At 31.4% G+C, this 19,614-nt stretch overlaps 1 protein-coding gene across 3 annotated transcripts; it reads right to left on the reverse strand.

Moving 5' to 3' along the window:
• Positions 1-642: 642 nt before the first annotated feature.
• On the reverse strand, positions 643-19,421 carry LOC124425834 (UDP-N-acetylglucosamine--peptide N-acetylglucosaminyltransferase 110 kDa subunit). 3 transcript variants are annotated; one of them, XM_046966797.1, is made up of 12 exons: positions 18,648-19,421; positions 14,513-14,663; positions 14,093-14,336; positions 13,890-13,958; positions 9,384-9,580; positions 5,975-6,064; positions 5,596-5,776; positions 4,338-4,940; positions 3,462-3,976; positions 2,573-3,026; positions 1,998-2,374; positions 643-1,555 (listed from the first exon to the last, which is right to left on the reverse strand). In XM_046966797.1, the coding sequence occupies exons 1-12, from the start codon at positions 18,853-18,855 to the stop codon at positions 1,381-1,383; spliced, it is 3,264 nt and encodes a 1,087-aa protein (XP_046822753.1). In that variant the 5' UTR covers positions 18,856-19,421; the 3' UTR covers positions 643-1,380. The 3 variants fall into 3 exon arrangements, with proteins under 3 accessions (XP_046822753.1, XP_046822755.1, XP_046822754.1); XM_046966799.1 differs by lacking the exon at positions 18,648-19,421 and adding an exon at positions 16,663-16,780; XM_046966798.1 differs by lacking the exon at positions 18,648-19,421 and adding an exon at positions 15,136-15,835.
• Between the last annotated feature and the right edge of the window lie 193 nt (positions 19,422-19,614).

Below are 19,614 nucleotides of genomic sequence, written 5' to 3' on the forward strand. Positions count from 1 at the left end.
CTTTCTTTTTCTTTTTTTTTTTTGCATTTCTTTTTTTTTTCTTTTTTCTTTTTTTTTTTTTCTTTTTTTTTTGGATGGGGGGTTTTTCCATGAAGATACACGACATTAATAAAATACTGCTATTAGTTCGTTCGTTTGTTTGTTGTCTGTCTGTCTGTTTGCTTGTTTAGTTCGTAAAAAGAAAAAAAAAGGAGAGATAAAAGAAAATGAAAATGAAAATGAAAATGAAAATGAAAATGAAAAAAAATATAAGAGAAAGGAGGAACATATGATGCGCGCTCTCTATAAATACAAATCCGTTTCTTCTTCTTGAGAAAATGACTTCGATTCTTCTATGTTAATATCACACTCACACACGTACACATATGGTATTTCAAAAAACGAAATACATCACATATTGGAAATAGAAAGATATATTGTTATTAATGGGGGATGTGTATTTATGTATTTATCTATGTATATGTATATATCTATGTATGTATATATGTATGTATGTATGCATGTATGTATGTATATGTATATTATGTATGTATGTTTGTATCTATGTATGTATGTATGTATCTATGTATGTATGTATGTATGTATGTATGTATGTATGTATGTATGTATGTATCTATGTATGTATGTATGTATGTATGTATGTATGTATGTATCTATGTATGTATGTATGTATGTATGTATGTATGTATGTATGTATGTATGTATGTATGTATGTATGTATGCATACATATATGTATATTATATATGAGATTGCTTTAACACAACAGCTCATGATTTGTTTAATCATCGTTATGTAACACTTCTGATCACAGAATTACATAGAGAGGATTTTCTAAAACACTTTCTCACTTGGGCGATAAAACACGAACTGCATCATCATCATCATCATCATCATCATCATCATCATCATCACCATCATCAGCATCAGCATCAGCATCATCATCATCATCATCATCATTTTCGTCATCTTCGTCATCATAATCATCATAATCATCGTCATAGTCATCACGTGGATGAAACTATCGATCTTATTTATGCTTTATGGATTTATCCGTACAAAATATTTTATCATAGACATTTGAGATACGAAGAAACATTGTTGGAAAATAATTAGATGGAATTATTATTACAATAATAATGGAGATGTCGAACGATCGGATCGCAAATAATGGTTTTTGAAAAAGAAATAGAAAAGAGAAAGAGAGAGAGAGAGAGAGAGAGAGAGAGAGAGAAAGAAAAGAAAAAAAAAGAGAGAAAGAGAGAGAGAGAGAGAGAGAGAGAGAGAGGAGCAGCAGTTGTACAACTCAATAATATATAATAATCTTGTAAATGTGTGATTTCTAATAAACGTAAAATAATATTATATTCAAAATCGTTGAATCACTTTTGACTTTCCGATTTGTCAACGGCTGCCACATGATCCGGTTTTTCTCCTCGAGCAAAACGTTCCCACATTTTTTTATATAACATTTCCATACCCATGGCATACAATTCGCAATTGAATAATGGACTTTCTGAACGCGCCTTCCATACCTTCGCACGTGTCGCTTTCAAGCTGGAAATATAAAAGGAAATATGAATGGTTTGTTCTTTTTTTTCTTTTTTTTTTTTTTTTTTTTTTCTTTTTTTTTCTTTTTTTAATAAAGTGTAAAAAAAGTTCGGCCAATAATTCCTACATAATTTTAAATATTAATTATTTCTATTTTTGTCGAGAAACCACTTTTCGAGGCTTCTTTTTATTTCTTTTTTACTTGAAAGAGAAGAAAAAAGAAATGAAACGTAATTTAGAAAACTTGTTTACTAATCTAAGAAAAAAATTAGCCTAAAAAATTAGCCTAAAAAAAAGAAAAAAAAAAGAAAAAAAAACCAATCTCTAAGATAAAAATAATTGATATTTAAAATCATATAAAAATTTTTGACATTTATATGCATCTGTGTGTGTGTGTGCGTGCGTGTATGTGTTGTGTGTATACATATATATTATTTATAATACGTACTATTCTCGATCGGTTCCCAACCGTATAGCAATTTCTTGATATTCCTGTCTCGTCCTAGCTACTAATTCAGGACAACCAAGTGTATTCAATTGGCTAGCAGCGACACGAGATGCCAATGTTTCTCCAGGCAACGTAACAACCGGCGTACCAGTCCAAAGTACGTCCATACTTGTGGTATGTCCATTACATAATGGTGTATCTAAACAAACGTCGGCCAATTGACCGCGCCTAACGTGTTCTTCTTTAGCAGCAACGTTACTGAATAATATCCTACCAGGAGCGAGACCTAATTGTTGTGCTGTCGCTTGAAGATTAGGTTCACCAACTGCTGGGAATCTCAACAGCCAAAGTACTGAATTTGGCACGTTCTTTAATATCTATAATTAAAACAGAACAAAAAAAAAACGAATATACATATATATATATATATATATATATATAAATATTTTTTAAATACTACGTCATACGTATATTATTGATTTGAAAAAATTGATCGATTAATATTAATTTTAATTTTAATTTTTTTTTCTTCTTTTTTTTTTTTTTTTTTTTTGCTTGTTTGCTTGAGAACTTACGTGCGCCCACATGTGAAGAGTAAGAGGATCGATCTTGTACAATTGATTAAAATTGCAATAAACAACTGCATCTTCCGGTAAACCATATTGTTGTCTCGTAGTAATGACAATGTTCTGAGGCACTTCCTCGCCCGTGGCAGTTTTATTGTTGACTTGGGTCGTCGCCATACCGTTCTGTACTACAACACCATTTACAGACATCTGACATTGACCAGAAGCTATCATCGTCTCAATGGGAGTAGTTGTTGGTAATTCGGCTACTTTCAATGAAATTTCAACGGGTTTGTTTTTCGCATCTGGCACAACAACCTCGCGGATTTCCTTAACCAATGTATTTTCAATCATCGGCGACAAATCGGTAGCATTAATAACAGCCACATTATCTGCCACTTTGCCTTTTGGATTTAGTTTGTCCGTTAAAATGAGACGTTCCTTCAGATGTGGGAACATTTGTCTATGAGAGAAAAGAGAGAGAAAAATAACAAAAAAATAAAAAATCATGATAGAATATAGAGATAATATGTTTTATAAAATAGTAAAGCTCGGGAGGGGACTAAAAGAAGATCCTAGGGATTTTTTTTTTCTTTTTTTTTTTTTTTTTTTTTTAATCATTTCTTCATCTCACTATATCTTATATGTTTTTTAATTAACTTTCTCAAATTAATTTCTTTCCAAATTGTAAAAAAAAATTATGAATTTAACTTGTCAACATACAAGGCTAAAATAACACAAAAGAAACTAGTAATTGATTTATATATATATATATATAAAAAAAAAAAAATCTAGGAACTTTTAATCAATCTTATATAAAAGTATATTCTACTATTAGATAATGATTCGAGATAAAGATATAGATAAAAGATAAATAGATAGATTGATAGATACTTACTTGTGATCTCCAATAAAATACGTGTGTGGCATATAAGCTAGTTTCTCACTATATTGAGTAGCAAGTTCGAGAGGAGATGTAACCTCGTCGGTGATTAAATAATCCATAAAACTAGCGCCAGATGTACCAGGATAACCAAGCCACATAACTTGAATAGGTGCTGGTCTCAAAGCAAAGATCTCATTTCTTGCTCCTTTCGTGTAACCATTCATGTTAACGAGTATATGAATACCATCGGCGTTAATACGATCAGCGGCCTTTCCATTGCACGGTGTCTGTGATAAATCAACAAAATGTTCAGCCTCTCTGGCAATTTTTGCTCGGAATGTTGTCCCGTCGTCGGCACTCAATGCATAACAAAAAATCTCTACGTTCGAACGATCGTGAAGGCCAGGAATCGATTGCATTAAATGACTTGTCGGATGATTTCCAAAATCTGATGAAACGTAACCAACTTTCAAACGTGTGTTAACTTCCCGTGGATATTTGTATGGTTGTTTATGTAGAACATGGATCTGTATAGTTAAGGAAAATAAAAAAAAAATTAATTACATATAATATTATAAATATATATATATTTTGTACGTATGTATGTATGTACGTATACACTATTAACAGACAATAACATAAGAGAGAGTAGGAGCCAAAAAAGTTTCTAGATGATTTTAAAAATCCAATTGGCTTGTATAATTTTATTATTTCTATATAAGAAAAGCATAACAAATTTTTAAAGAATCATTATTTTCAGCTAGGAACAATTTTAATACGTCGTGTGTATTTCAATTGATTGACAATTTATTATTTATCATTTATGAGGGACAGGGTAAAAAAAAAAAAATAATAATAATAATAATAATAATAATGATAATACTATACCTTTTCAATACAGAGATTGGCATGCCTAGCAGCGATGGCTTTTCGAAAATCATGAGACAATGGATAGAGCATCGAATGATGAGGATGTACGCTAGGTAATCTATTTTTATCAAGTTGTTCGGCAACGATCGAAACAAGTTTTTTCATCCTAGCTTCGTAATCGGTCCAATCGCATACAATTTGAAGACAGTGTGCCAAATTACAATAAGCATCGGGAAAGTCCGGTTTAAGTTTTAATGCCGTCCTGTATGACTGAATAGCTTCAGGAATATTCCCGGAATCCTTATGGATTGAAGCCAAGTTGGAATGAGCATCGGCAAAAGCAGGATTTATTTGTATTGCCCTTGTATAACATTGAAGGGCACCTTGTATATCTTGCATCTCCTTAAGGGTATTACCCATATTCGAATAAGCATCTGCAAATGTTGGCTGTATGCGAATCGCTTCCTTGTAATGCATTAGTGCTTCGTTTAACTTTCCTTGTTGTTGTAATACTGATGCAAGATTGCTATGTGCGGCAGCAAACTCTGGAAATACTTCGAGAGCCTTCAAATAAAGTCGCGTAGCTTCTTCGATATATCCTTGCTCGCGTTTTATGTTGGCCTATAATATAAAGAAATTAAATAATCTTTACATAAATAAAATCTTTATATATATATATATATATATATATATATATATATATTATATAGAAAAAAATATAATATGTTATTGTAAAGAAAAAGTATCAAACGATAGAGCTGATGATTATGAAAGTGATAGACAACTATTAAATCACGTATAAATATATTATAAAGTTTTGAAATATTATAACATATGAATTTGAATTATTTTTATTAATTAATAAATTTTATTAATTTCTATCTGTATTCGTATATTGTATAATGGATAAATAAAATTTGCAACTACGTGTCGCAATAAATAAACGTTTTAAATATTATTTTTTCCATTATATAACGACAAACTAAACGCCCTGTAGTATTTCGATTGATAATTTAAAAAAAAAAAAAAAAAAAAAAAAGAAAAGAAAGAAAGAAAGAGAAAAAAAAGAGAAAAAAAAATATATATATATACGTTTAAGTATTATAAGTAAGTATTATTGAATTATCAAAAGGATATAATTATTCCCTTTAGATAATTAAAAAAATTGTTAATGTCCTTAGAACGTTATTATCCAATATTTTAGAATTAAATGAAAATGCCACATTCATAATCACCTACGCTTAAAAATTTTTTTTCAAATCAAATATATATGTACCAAATTATTGAGAGAATCGGCATGAGTTGGACAAAGTCGGAGGGCGGTATTATAACATTCTTCGGCCTCGACCACTTGCCCCTTCTCTTTGAGAGCGTTCGCCAAATTGCAATAGGCATCCGGGAAATTTGGCTGTAGCTCGATGGCACGACGATAAGTGTCAATTGCAAGATCGATGAGACTGCAATTTTCAAAAATATAAATATCTTATTGTTCATTAGAAAGAAAATTCGCACGTTGAAACGTTTTTCTCAAATAAATTATTTAATTATATTTAATTTACGGTACTATTATAATATTGAGAATGTAATTTTATTGATTTATAATTATTAATTGATTTGTATTAATAAAAATTAAATAAACAAGAATGGACACGTACCCTTGTTCATAATAAACGCACGCCAAGTTTCCATGTACGACGGCATTATTTGGACTGAGATTCAATGCACGTAAATAGGCAGCGACAGCTCTGTAAAATAAGAATAAAAAAAAAAATATATATATATATATGTATACGCACGCACACACATACACACAGAGACGCACGCACCAAACGATCCTTAAAAACGTGTAAAAAAGAAAAAAGAAAAAAAAAAGATCCCTAACTATGTGACCTTGAAAGAATAAATCCCACACCTACTCAGCCATTACGATTTATGAAGTCTTGATATAGAAATACGAGGAGAAAAACGATAAAAAGAAAAAAAGGAAGAAGAAAATTAAAATTATCCTTTCCCTATATATATTATATGCATATATGACTTTCTCACTCTCACTCTCACTCTCTCACTCTCTATCTCTATCTCTAATCTAATCTCACGGGTGCATAGACGCGATTAGAAAACACGTGTCTTCTCAATTCACTATTTCAACTAAGCACTCTAACAATCCTATAATAATAATAATAACAATGACAATAATAATAATCAAAATAATAATAATAATAATAATAATAATAATAATAATAATAATAATAATAATAATAATAATGATGAAAATATAAAAGAGGGAGAAAACGATGAGGAGATAAAGAGAAACCTTTTGACCCAATGTTTAATCCAGGAAGTACATCCAGTAACTTGATTAGTCGATCGAGATAGACTCCTTTCTAATCTCCTTACAGGAAAAAATGGTGGAATTGAAGTCGAAGGCGATATCACCGTATAAACTACAACGCACTGGCAGTCCATTCCTTTTCCATGATGACGTACGACAAGGAACGTAGTTGCTAAGAGAATGCTTCACATCCTTCTAAAGCCTTCTATCTCTCTCTCTCTCACTCTCTCTCTCTCTCTCTCTCTCTCTTCTCTTCTCTCAGTAAAGAAGGAGATTGAAATATATATATATATGTGTGTGTGTGTGTGTGTGTGTGTGTGTGTGTGTGTGTGTGAGAGAGAGAGTATGAGTGTGGGTATGTGTATACGTGTATTTTTTTCCTCAAGCTCACGTATACACTTTCAAGTAAGCCATGTTTTTGGCAATAGTAGTGGTCTCTTGGATAGAGCAAGAGCAAAGAAAGAAGCAAGCAAGCAAGAAAGCAAGCAAGCAAGCAAGGAAGCAAACAAGCAGAACGCCAGTAGCGAAGGGTGTTTCTTGGGGGCGGAGCGATTCTCTTGGAATCGATAGCTGTCCTCGAGATTCTCTCTCCCAACTCCTATACTGTGCGTAACTTCGAGGATAGCCACCAAGGTTTAATACACGCGCACGTATCAAAAAATATACACTATGTATGTATGTATGTATATATATATATATATATGTGTGTGTGTGCGTGTGTGTGTGTGTGTGTAGAACTATGTTTATGTGATAATGTATATTTGTTATGTATAGCATGATTTAATATAGATATACTTTTTATATATACAATATACATGTGTATATAGTGTATATATAGTGTATGTATGTAACAAAAGAGAGAGAGAGAGAGAGAGAGAGAGAGAGAGAGAGAGAGAGAGAGAGTCTTACATGTTACAAATTATTCAAAGATAATGTTATCGTTGTTGTTATTGTTGTCCGTTCACATTACTATTATTACAGATCTATTTATTAATGCGCATTTTATACATTTTGATATTATCATATAAATGTTAGAATATATAAAACATCTATAGAATTTAAATATAGTAATTTTTCTTTTCATTTAAAAACAAATAGAAAAAAAGAAAAAAAAAAAAACAAAAAAAAGAAGTGATCTTATATATAGATTTTGATATGATTAAATAAATTCAATTAATTTATATTTAATATGATGATTATAGATTTTTAATTTAATAGGATCGTTCGATAATCTTGTTAAAAAAAAAAAAAGAAAAAAAAAAAAAAGAAAGAAAAGAAAAAAAGAAAAAAGAGAAAAAAAATTAAAATGTTATAAAATGTATTAATATATTGTTGTATAATAATATGTTATTAATCTATTAAAAATTTTTTTACATACCAATGAGAAAATCGATCTCATTTAGAATTATTTAATAACTAATTTTTATTATTATTATTATTATTATTATTATTTCTTTTTTTTTCTTTTTTTTTTTTATACATAGCATATGCCGAATATGCCGGACGATGAACTTTAAGGGCTATCGCATAATATCGATCGATCTCGACGTATTTACACGACGACTCATGCGCTCTTCTGCTATGTACTTCGAATATTGGAAACACCTAACAACAGTGTTTCTTGAATATTTTCTTAATTTATCCATCCCCCTTCGACAATCCCTTTTTCTTTTTCTTCTCCTTTTTTTTCTATCATTTTACTTTCTTGAAAATTTTCTAATCGTAAAAACAAAATCAAACGGAACGTGGAAATTTTATTATTCGCAAAAAACAAAAAAAAAAGAAAAAAAGAAAAAAGAAAAAAAAATACGAAGAAGTTGTATGGCCCCCTCACTCCCATTGACGTCATGAATTACATCAAAGGAATAACTATGGTAGCCGCGAATAGTTTGATTTAGCACGAACTTTAAATTCACCGCTCATAGAATAAAAGCGACGACAGATCAAATCGTGCATAAAAGAAGAAAAAGAGGAAAATGGAGGAAAACGAAAGGAAAAAAAAAAAAAAAGAAAGAAGAAGAAAAAACAGAAATAAAAGAAAAGAAAAATAATCCTTCAAAATAGATTAGAATCTGAAATGTAATATAAGAAGAGAATTTGAAACACTAATCCGCGACTTGATGTTGTCGAGAGAGCTAGCGTCTCTTTCCTTTTCTGAAAAAGAAAAAAAAAAGGGAGGAAAAAAAAGACAAACTCTGAAGTAAAAAAATGTCACTAACACGCTTCGAGAAATCTAACACCAACGAAATAATACATATTACGAAATAATCTACGTATATCTCCAAATAATTCCTAACACGATTATTTTACACTTTTTGGACTCTTGAGAAACATGAAAAAAGGACGACCATACATACTCTATAATCAATGAAACATAAATCATTATGAATATAAGCTACGATTTTGTAATATCATGGCGAAGAAGACTCTCACATCGTCAGATTATAAATGAACGAATCAGACGAGTGTAGGAATAAAAATAATATTAATACTAAATACACTAATGCAACGAAGAGTAATAATCACCTATCACTACAATGAATGAATCCAAAGTACCAATGGAAATAAACGTAATTTCATGATTAATCGTGTTTCGATGCATTTTATCGAACGCTTATAAAAAAAAAAAAAAAAAAAAAAAAACGCTTTAATTAATTAAAAAAAAAAAAAAAAAAAAGATAAAAATTAAAGAAACAAACGTATCAAGGATTTAAATATTATTATTTTCTTACCTGTCGAAGATACGTGCCTCCTTGAGTACATTTCCTAAATTGATGTAAGCATCCAAAAAGTTCGGATCCAAAGCAACAGCCTTCTCAAAATGATGAATGGCCAACCATATTTCTCCCTGAGCATTGAAAACGCAACCTAAGTTGCTCCAGGCTACAGCAAAGTCTGGTCTTGTCTCGATCGCCTTCAGATAGCATGCCTAAAGATAAACCGACGAGAAAAAAAAAGGATAGATTAGTTTTCATTTTGTTCGCGTACTCGAGCGTGACGCGCCGCGCGCATTGCCCGACCTCCCATCGCCGCGCTGCAGCTTATGGTTGGTTGACCTTCCTTGAAAAGCTTACGTTGAAGAAGTTTTAGATCTTTATTGCCTCTGTATTCTCTTTCTTTCTTTTTATTTCTCTCTCTCTCTCTTTCATTCTCTCTCCTTTTCCTCAATTTTAGATGATATTGATTAATATTCATCTAATCATTTTCAATCTCTGTCTATCTGTCCCTGCTGTCTGTCTGTCTGTCTCTCCCTCTTTCTCACTCATACTCTCTTTCTCTCTCTCAGCCCCTATCCCTCTCTCTTTCTCTCACTCTTCCTCACCCTCACCCTCTCACTCTCTCACTCTCTCTCTCTCTCTCTCTTTCTCCTAAACATATATATAAAAATATCAAAAATCTCATTAAACATTAATCAAAAAATTGAATATTTAATAAACGGTCAAAAAAGAAAAAAGAAAAAAAAAAAAGCAAGAAAAACAATTCAAAGATAATGCTTTTAGTTATATAAAAAAAATACCAATATGGCGGACTAATGTTTTCAAATTTTACAAAAAAAATTTTGTGTTTTAATAATTATTGAAGAACAATTATTATAATGAGTTGGATAGAAAGAGAGAAAAATATGGAGAGAGAGAGAGAGAGAGAGAGAGAGAGAGAGAGAGAGAGAGAGAGAGAGGGGGAGAGACAGCGAGCGAGAGAGAGACAGAGAGAAAGAGAGATAGATAGAGAGAGAGAGAGAGAGAGAGAGAGAGAGAGAGAGAGAGAGAAAGAGAGAAAAAGAGAGACATATGTATTATACAGAGGCAAATTTTCACTAAATATCAAAAGTAAAGACATTTTTGTAATGGTTAGGAGAATGATATGATTTAGGATGTTAGGGTAATGGAAGCGCGCTAAGAGTGTCATCATTGATGGCGAAAGACGCCATTGTTTATCTCGTGTTTAACGATTCTCCGAAATGCGTCCGGTGGAACACGTCGAACACGTTTAAAACGCCGTTCGCCATTATATTTTTCTCCATTATCGAATTTCCATTCACTCTGCATTTTAAACATTCGCCGGAAAAATCCAAAATATATTCCATTAGTCATTCATACTTCTGCTGCCAAAATTCGAATCGTCAAGAGAGAAAAGAATCGATATATATAATATATATATATATATGTAACAACATATATATGTTTTAATATATATATATATCATATATTTCAAGGGCACAATGATAATATGAAAAATTGTGTGCTCTTGTTTATTTCTTTTCTCCTAAGACGAAGCCGAAGAAGATGACACCCTTAAGGGTCCAAACATGGATATTCATCGCGCGTGCCGAGAGGTGGGCTGCATAATTCTTAAAAAACAGTGTAATCCGTACCTAAACAATAAGTAAAAGGGCATTTACAGTCGGCCGATCCCTCAAGGATACGGTACGATTTCTCGTGGATAATATATAAATGTATCAAATGTTTCAAAACATTTTGATCAATAATTTTTTAACGCATTATAATAATAATAATAATAATAACAATAACAATAACAATAACAATAACAATAATAACAATAATAATAATAATAATAATAGTTTCCAAAGAAAACTGATTCCTTCATTATATTCCATCTTTTTTTTTTCTCTCGCAACGATCTACCAATTCGGGAAAAGAAAAAAAAAAGAAAAAAGACATTTAAAAAAAAAAAAAAAAAAAAAAAAAAAAAAAATTTCGAAAAAAAAAGAATAAAATGATCAATGTTAGGATTCGATTTTTCAAGGAAGAAAGATGGCAAGATAAAAGGAGAATACATTTGTAAATAGGAAATAAAGAGGAGGTAGAGATCGGCCTTGGGAATTACTTTACCTGCAGAGTACCCTTCGGTAGGTTGACGGTAGGTACGGCTCGCAAGCTCTCATATTAAACTTAGACACCGAGAGACAGTGTGTTACTGAATAACCAGATTCAGATTCACCCTTTGACGAAGGAACTGGTGGAAACCGACCAATCACATAGCTCCGACTTCCCATCCTAGAGATGATCATCCCATCCACAACAATAAGACAGCTGCGTTAATGTCTCTTCACTTGATACTCTTCGCCTCAATTTTTGTCTTTTTTTTTTTTTGTACGTATATATATCATATATGTATATATATATATATATATATATTTGTTTTTTTCTATCATCAATGCTTAACAAATATTTCCATGCTTCGCTAAGCATGTCAGCCACCATATTTTTAATCTCATATTTTATATATATATATATATATATATATATATATATATGCATATATGTATATATATATATATATATACACACATTATTTAGAAAAAAAAAAAAAAAAAAAAAGAAAAAGATCAAAATAAAACCCGCCGTCGAGATAAATAAAATATTCAAACTTATTAAATTACATCGTGTGAAAATGCATAAAATTAATGAAAACTTATATACGTCGGTGTGCGATGAATTGTGCAGGCGGCTGAACGAGCTAAGCGAGATATCAACGAGCTAACAAACCAGATCTTAGGAATGGTAGATTAATTCTATAACGGAAAGCTTTCCTCATCGTCCAAATATATTGACCGATTAATCGTGTATCTATGCGTCGATATCTCTTAAGAAAAAAATCAAAAGAATTCAATGAATTGTATAGTAATACTTTTTCTCTCTTTCTCTCTTTCTCTCTCTCTCTCTCTCTCACTCTCCCTCTTTCACTCTCCCTCTCTCTCTCTCTCTCTCTCCCTCTCTCTCTTTATCTCTCTTTATATATATATATATATTTAAATATTCTGTAAAAAGTGAAAAGAGATTAAGTTATCTGTAAGAACACGAATACATACACAATTATCGGCTTTCGCTGCGCCGCGCTGCAAAATACAGATTACCTGACCAATTACGCTATCATACTCTTTTTCAAATCGCCATTTAATAACTCGCACAAAGTCAATTGACTTTTGCGAGTTTTGGGGGGGAAAAAAAAAAATGTTCATTATTCTTATGTTCATATTTTGTTCCTTCCATCTTTTTCTTTTTTTTTTCTTTTTTATTTATATATATATATATAGATAGATAGTACTTTGTCAAATATTTATTTATTATATACTTAAAAAAAAGGGGAGAGAAAAAAAAAAAAAAGAAAAATTCATCTCTTTCTAACGCAAAAGTATGCAACCGAATAACAGTCAGGTAATCTCGCGCTCATTACATTTTATCGTACACACTAAAATTCTACTAATCTCGTTGAGTAGTGGGGAAACAGGATTGCATATGCCCACAGGTGTGTAACGACCTGTATGCCTATAGTAAAAAAATATTTTGAGGAAGATATGTTTTGAGTAGAAAGACAACTTAATTACTAAATTCGCGCGCTAGCAGAACCTACCATTTTATCGTATATTTGTAATAACGAAATACATGAATTATATATACATCTTTCTCTTTCTTCTTTTTTTTCATTTTCCTTTTTCTTTTTTTTCTTTCTCTTTATTTCTTCCTTTCTTCCCTCCCCCCGCCCCTATTTTCTTTCTCCCGATGTTGCGATACGTACGTACACAATTTTAGGTAGGATCTGCTATAATGCATGATTTTGCTATAACGCCATAAGACAACAAAATTACAATCAACATTACATAATAGCGTTACTGCAAAATGCGCAATGCCAGAATTGGATCCCTTTTTTTCATGTTTGCTTTAATTTAGGATTCAAAACACAATTGCAATACACATTCGATGTCGTTTCAAGTAATATTCTTTCTCTCTATCATTTCTCATATCGCACACACACACATATATATATATACATACATATATATATATATATATATATATATTTGTAATTGCCAACATCGAATGCGTTATATATAGTTGGAATACCTATCTGTGGAAAAAAAATTGCGCGCAATCCGACACCGACAAATTATATTGAATTTATTTTTTAAATTGTTAAAATATTATAATTTCAATGTCGGATCATCGCGCGTCGCGCATCATAAATTGCATGACAAAAAAGAGAAAGCTTTCCGCACTGAAACGCGAAAAAGATTTCGCTCTAACGCATTCCAAAGAACCGCATTGTTTATGCTCGTGCACATGTAAACAATACACTTAAGTATCTTCTCTGAGATACCATCGAACTTGGTCACGATGATTTATTATTAAATTATTTTATACATCGATACCAATGTGTACGAATACATGTGCAAAACATTATTTAATTTATAATACGATTACTTTGATTGATAAACCTACCTTAGCTTCGTCAAGTCTTGCTAATGCTTTCAAAAGATTACCAAGATCACTCCTCACACAATAAAGATCCTGCAATATAAAATAAATATATATATATATATATATATATATATACATATATATGAATATAAATATAAAACTATTATATATTAATTATAAATGTTAAACGATAAAAATTTTTATAAAATGTAGGATATTCTCACAGGGTTATATTGTAGAGCAGTGATATATGCTTGAACAGCTTGCTCCATGTCTCCTGCCGCTACTAAAGCTGCAGCTAAGTTGATATATCCGTCGATGAAATCAGGTTTAAGTCTGACCGCGTGTCGGTAATTCTCCAAAGCTTCTGGAAGCTGTCCGCGTTCTTTGTATACGTTTCCTAAGTTACTATAAGCTTCCGCCAACAATGGATTTTGTTTTATGGCCAAGCTACTGTAATGCGCAGACCTGTGATAGATATAAAACAAAAAAAAAAAAAAAAAAAAAAAAAAAAAAAAAAAAAAAAAAAAAAAAAAAAAAAAAAAAGGAAAGAAAGAAAGAAAAAATATAATGAAATTACATTATCTACGTATAAATGTTAATCATGATTATACAATACAAAAAAAAAAGAAGACAATTCTAACTTTTCTAATCGTCTGCACTGAAAGTGGATAGAAGAGAGCAGTAATAATACTCCAGTGTTATTTGTTTCTTGACGCCATAGTTGCATACAATGTCTTTCTGCATTTTCATAGTCACCAGCTTGATATTCCCTATGTGCAAGCTCTAGTAACCCTAAAATATCAAAGTAAAATATAATTAATAATGAGGAAACGGGATATAAAAAAAAAAAAAAAAAAAAAAAGAAGAAAGAAAGAAAGAAAGAAAAAAAGAAAAGATGTAAGAAAAGGAAGAGAAGAGGAGGAAAAAAAAAGAAAAAGAAAAAAAAAAATAAGATGAAGTGAAAAGCAAAGCGCTAGAGATATATTTCTCGAATTAATTTATTTGCAATGATATCAAAATCTCACGCTATTTTATTTAATTTAATCAAATAAAATATATTTGAAGTATAATGAAGATGGCGTTGTAGGTCTATCGATTTTCTTTGAGCATAATATTGCAACAAACCGCACGTTTCAAAATTTAATGTACCTAAACGAAGGATAAACGATCATCGTAGGGATTGGGAATGGGAGGCGGGAGTGGGAGTGGGAGGGAGGAATGAATTAAGATTAAAACAAATTAAAAAGCATGAATAAATACGAACAATAGGAATCAACGGCAACACTGATGGTCTGATTATCGGACAATGCGATTAATTCTTTTCCCTGAGGATCTTGCGTTACGACGAGAAGATTTTGTCCATTTTGCCAATCGGTGATATCCTCGGTAATCTCGTTTGTTGTACTACCATTCAAAACGTTCGAACCTTTGCATACGGTTTCCTTTTTTTCAGCTACACGTACGACACTCATTTTCGTGGTTGCTATTTATGCACGCGGGGGATCACTTAGACGGACACGACACGTAAAGGGGAAATAAGAAGAAGAAGAAGAAAGAAAGAAAAAAAAAAAAGAAGAAAACAAAATGATTTTTTTTTTTTTCTTTTCTTCTCTTCAAGAGAAACGTTTCGGCGTAGTGATACACCAGGAACAACGTGTGTGAGAGAACGAGAGAGAGAGAGAGAGAGCGAGAGCACGGCTCCTTTTTTCTTATCGTTACTTTTCTCTCTTTTTTTTTTTTCCTTTTTTTTTTTTTTTTTTGTTTTTAACGCCGTAACAACTCCACGTGTTCTTTCTTTCTTTTTTTTTTTTTGTTTTCTTTTCTATCTTTCTTTGTTTTGATGTCCCTATCTCTCGTCTTTTATATCGAAGAACTCGAAGAGAACACGAAGAAACGCGTTTTAACAAACACGACGAAAACTCGTTGCTTCCTTATTGCCCAGCGTTCGACGAACGGAGAAGGCCTGTGACTCTCCAGTCTAGGTAGGTTATCCCTTCCCTAGCGAACGAACGAGCTAACAGTCGATTGGTCGATATAGCAGGGGGGAACTAGGGGAGGAAGGGATGAATGTAACATGGCGGACAGAACAGACCGCTCGAAAGAGCAGCAGGAGGTAGAAGAGTGAAGGGTCGCCGGGTATGGTGAGGTTAAGGGGGGAAGGGGGACGTCGCCAATGTAGGGACGTATATATGTCGTTAAAGTACCTGACCAATTTTTCTACGACTAAAATATATCTCGAGCAATTAGTAAATATTTTATTTTATTCCATACATTACTACGTGACGATTAATTAAAATATTTCTTTATAGCATATTTAAAGTATTAATTAAATTATTTAATTTAAAATATTATTGAAATATATCTGACGTGAATGTGTATATGTGTATATGTGTACATATATATATATATATATGTATACAAATACATATATAGTATATTAGTATATTATTTATAGTACTTATATAAATATATCTATTAAATATTTATTTCATGTTATAAAATATTTACTTCATTATATTATATAAAATAAAATATAATTATTTAATAAATTATTTTGTTAAATTTTTTATTTATTTATTTTTTTTTTTTTTTCTTTATTTTTTTTCTTTTTAAATAATGTATTATATGTGTCACTTACTAAATATTTCTATTCGGATAGATAAAGAGAATTTTCTGTAACCAAAAGAAAAGAAAAAAGAAAGAAAGAAAAATAATTGTTTTGCTTTCAAAAACAGATATCAATCGTAATTAAGTTTGAATTAATTAAAATGAAGTCATTTTTTTTTCTCACCTAACCATCCCTCTGAATTTATTTGATAAAACATATCACACGGTCTCCAACATGCGCGCACATACGTAAGAGTACGTATTAGATCCTTCTCCGATGATCTTAGATCCACGTCTAACGTTTAAATTTATTTCTCCTTTGAAATTAGAAATGTCGCTTTTATTGACGATAAACTCTCCTGTTTTATTTTTTTTTTTTTTCTTCTTTTTTCTCTTTTCCCCCCCATTTAGAACATACAAACCGTGCTAATTTTTTGTCTAACTAACTATATTGACTATCCTATCTGTTCGACAATATAAAAGTGTATTCTCTCGTGACCTTTAAGAATAGAGAAGGAAATAAAATCAGACCAATTCTCTCTGCTCTAGTAAGGACATATAAATCTTTATCCTTAGAAAATTTATTAGACTCGTTTGAAAGTTTACTTAAGTATAAATTATTATTACAATATAGGCTCTATTATAATTTTTTTTTCTTTTTCTTTTTTTTCTTTCTTTCTTTTCTTTTCTTTTTTTTTTTTTTTTTAATATTTTTCGTTGTAACATTTAAAAAAAAAAAAAAAAGAAAAGAAAGATAAAAAAAAAATAGAGAAAAAAAAAGAAAGAAAAAAGGGAACAAAGAAAAGAAGGAAAGAAATACCGAAAAGAAAAAAAAGAAAGAAAGAAAAGGAAGAAAAACCAACCGTAGAAAATTGTCAGGATAAAGATATGAAATTAATTTTGTCGACAAATTTTGAAGGTTAATTGTAGAAGGAAAGTACAGGGTACCTGAAAATAATTCATACGGCACTGAATAAAGCCGGGGAATATTACCACACAGAAAGAAAGGTACGTTCGTGTTACGCTTGAGGCACCAGAGGCAGATGGAATGGAGGTACCCAGTGGAATATTCCATCGGTGCTTTTGACGAGGGCAGGGGTTAAGGGGTGCGGTGGAGAGGCTGCGGTTCGAAAGATGGAGAGAGAGAGAGAGAGAGAGAGAGAGAAAGACTGCGTACGCTTCAGCGAATGAGTGTGCAAACGAACGAACGAACGAACGAATGAAGAAGAGAGAAAGAGAGAGAGAGAAGTACTGCGTACGCCGTTAAACGAACGAAAAAGAGAGAGAGAGAGAGAGAAGTACTATATACGCTGTGAGCGAATGAGAGAGAGAGAGAGAGAGAGAGAAAGAATCGAATATAAGGAACAAGAGGGTTAGAGCAAGATGAGAAAAATAAAATGTGCAAGAACACCCGATGAGAGAACCCGTTACATTGGCCTTTTTCAACGAAAGAGAAAAAGAGAGAGGGGTTAGGGAGAGGAAGAGGGGGGGGGAGAGAGAGAGAGAGAGAAAAACCGCTTGAACGTTACATTAAATATGCAACTAGTATTAAATTTTGATTCTAAAAGAATAAAATATATTTTTCTAATGAAATAGTTCGAAATAATACCAATTTTAAAATATTGGATGGATAAACAGAGAGAGAGAGAGAGAATTGGCGGAGAGTGAGGAGGGGAGGAAATTAGCATTAGTTAAAAGATGAAAATAAACTTTGACCGTCATTCGAATATTATTCGATTCTATCTATCTTTTAAATACAATGTAGTATAATTAATAAGATCGTTCATTTTCTATATTCCGTGGCATTGAAAAGTATCCCCATTGTGGTTCGTTCGAATGAAATATTAATGATAAATCGTGTAGGATTTTTGTGAAAGGATTAAAAGAAAAATATGTAGATAATGGTGGCGTGATAGGATGCGTTAACAAAAAAAAATATATATATATATATGTATATATAAATTTTGATTTGTGAGGAAAGATTATGTATATTTGTATTCGTATTATAAAAATTTTTGTTCGTTTTTAAGAATCACGGAAAATTTTTTGTTCGTAGTATTAAATCACGCGATCGAAGAAGAAGAAGAAGAAGAAGAAGAAGAGAGAACAGAAAAAAAAGAAAATGGGTAAAGAAAAAGAAACGAATTGAAAAGAAAAATTTGCACTTACCCGCAGTAGACAGTTGTTGTATTTCATTCATCTTAAGTATTACACTAGTACCCGCCATTTGTTGTTGATGAGTTTGCTGTTGTTGTTGTTGCTGTTGTTGTTGTTGTTGCTGCTGCTGCTGCTGTTGCTGCTGTTGTTGTTGTTGTTGTTGTTGCTGCTGTTGTTGTTGTTGAGGTTGTTGCTGCGCTTGCATGATGACGGCAAGCATGAAGACGCGAAATATGTAGAGGAAAACACGATGATCGATCGTAATAATATATGGATCGAATGTATATTATTAACAATTCGACAAATTAACGAATTGAATTAATCGATTGTTGCGTTTAATTTATCTCGTATAAACGATTAGTGATACGCGATGTAAACAATTGTAAATGATTTTTTTTTTTTTTTTTATTAACGTGTAAGCTGTTATCGCGAGCTTTACGTGCCCGCCATGATGGATCTCGTGTCTCGAGCAATGGATTCGTTTCTCTGCGATCGAGCCTACGAATGTGGGAGAAAGAGAGAGAAGGAAAGATATAGAAGAGAGGGGGAAAGAGAGAGAGAGAGAGAGAGATGGAGATACGGTTAAAGCGTAAAGGAAAAAATATGTATGACGAACACTAACACACCACGTTGAAAATAATATTAATAAAACATTTTTCTTCGTTTTAATCGAATTTTTCCGTTCTCATTCGTTCTAACGTTCGATACGTTCTATTTATCTTCTGTTTCGTTCGCGCAGGTAAGAACAATATTGCAAGCCCGACGCAAGCCAATCGATGTGCCTGTAAGTCTGCCTTCGAGATTGCTACGGTCATTCCCAAACCCGGGAAATTTGAATTTGAAATTAACTTCTTATTGTTTATCGTTTCGTACGATCATTATCAAGAAAAAAAGAAACAAAATATATATATATATATATATATATATATATATATATATATATATTGTTTTTCTTTTTTTGTTCTTAATTTATACGAAT

The sequence above is a fragment of the Vespa crabro genome, chromosome 8 (genome assembly GCF_910589235.1).
Source record: "Vespa crabro chromosome 8, iyVesCrab1.2, whole genome shotgun sequence".
NCBI classification, from domain to species: Eukaryota; Metazoa; Arthropoda; class Insecta; order Hymenoptera; family Vespidae; genus Vespa; species Vespa crabro.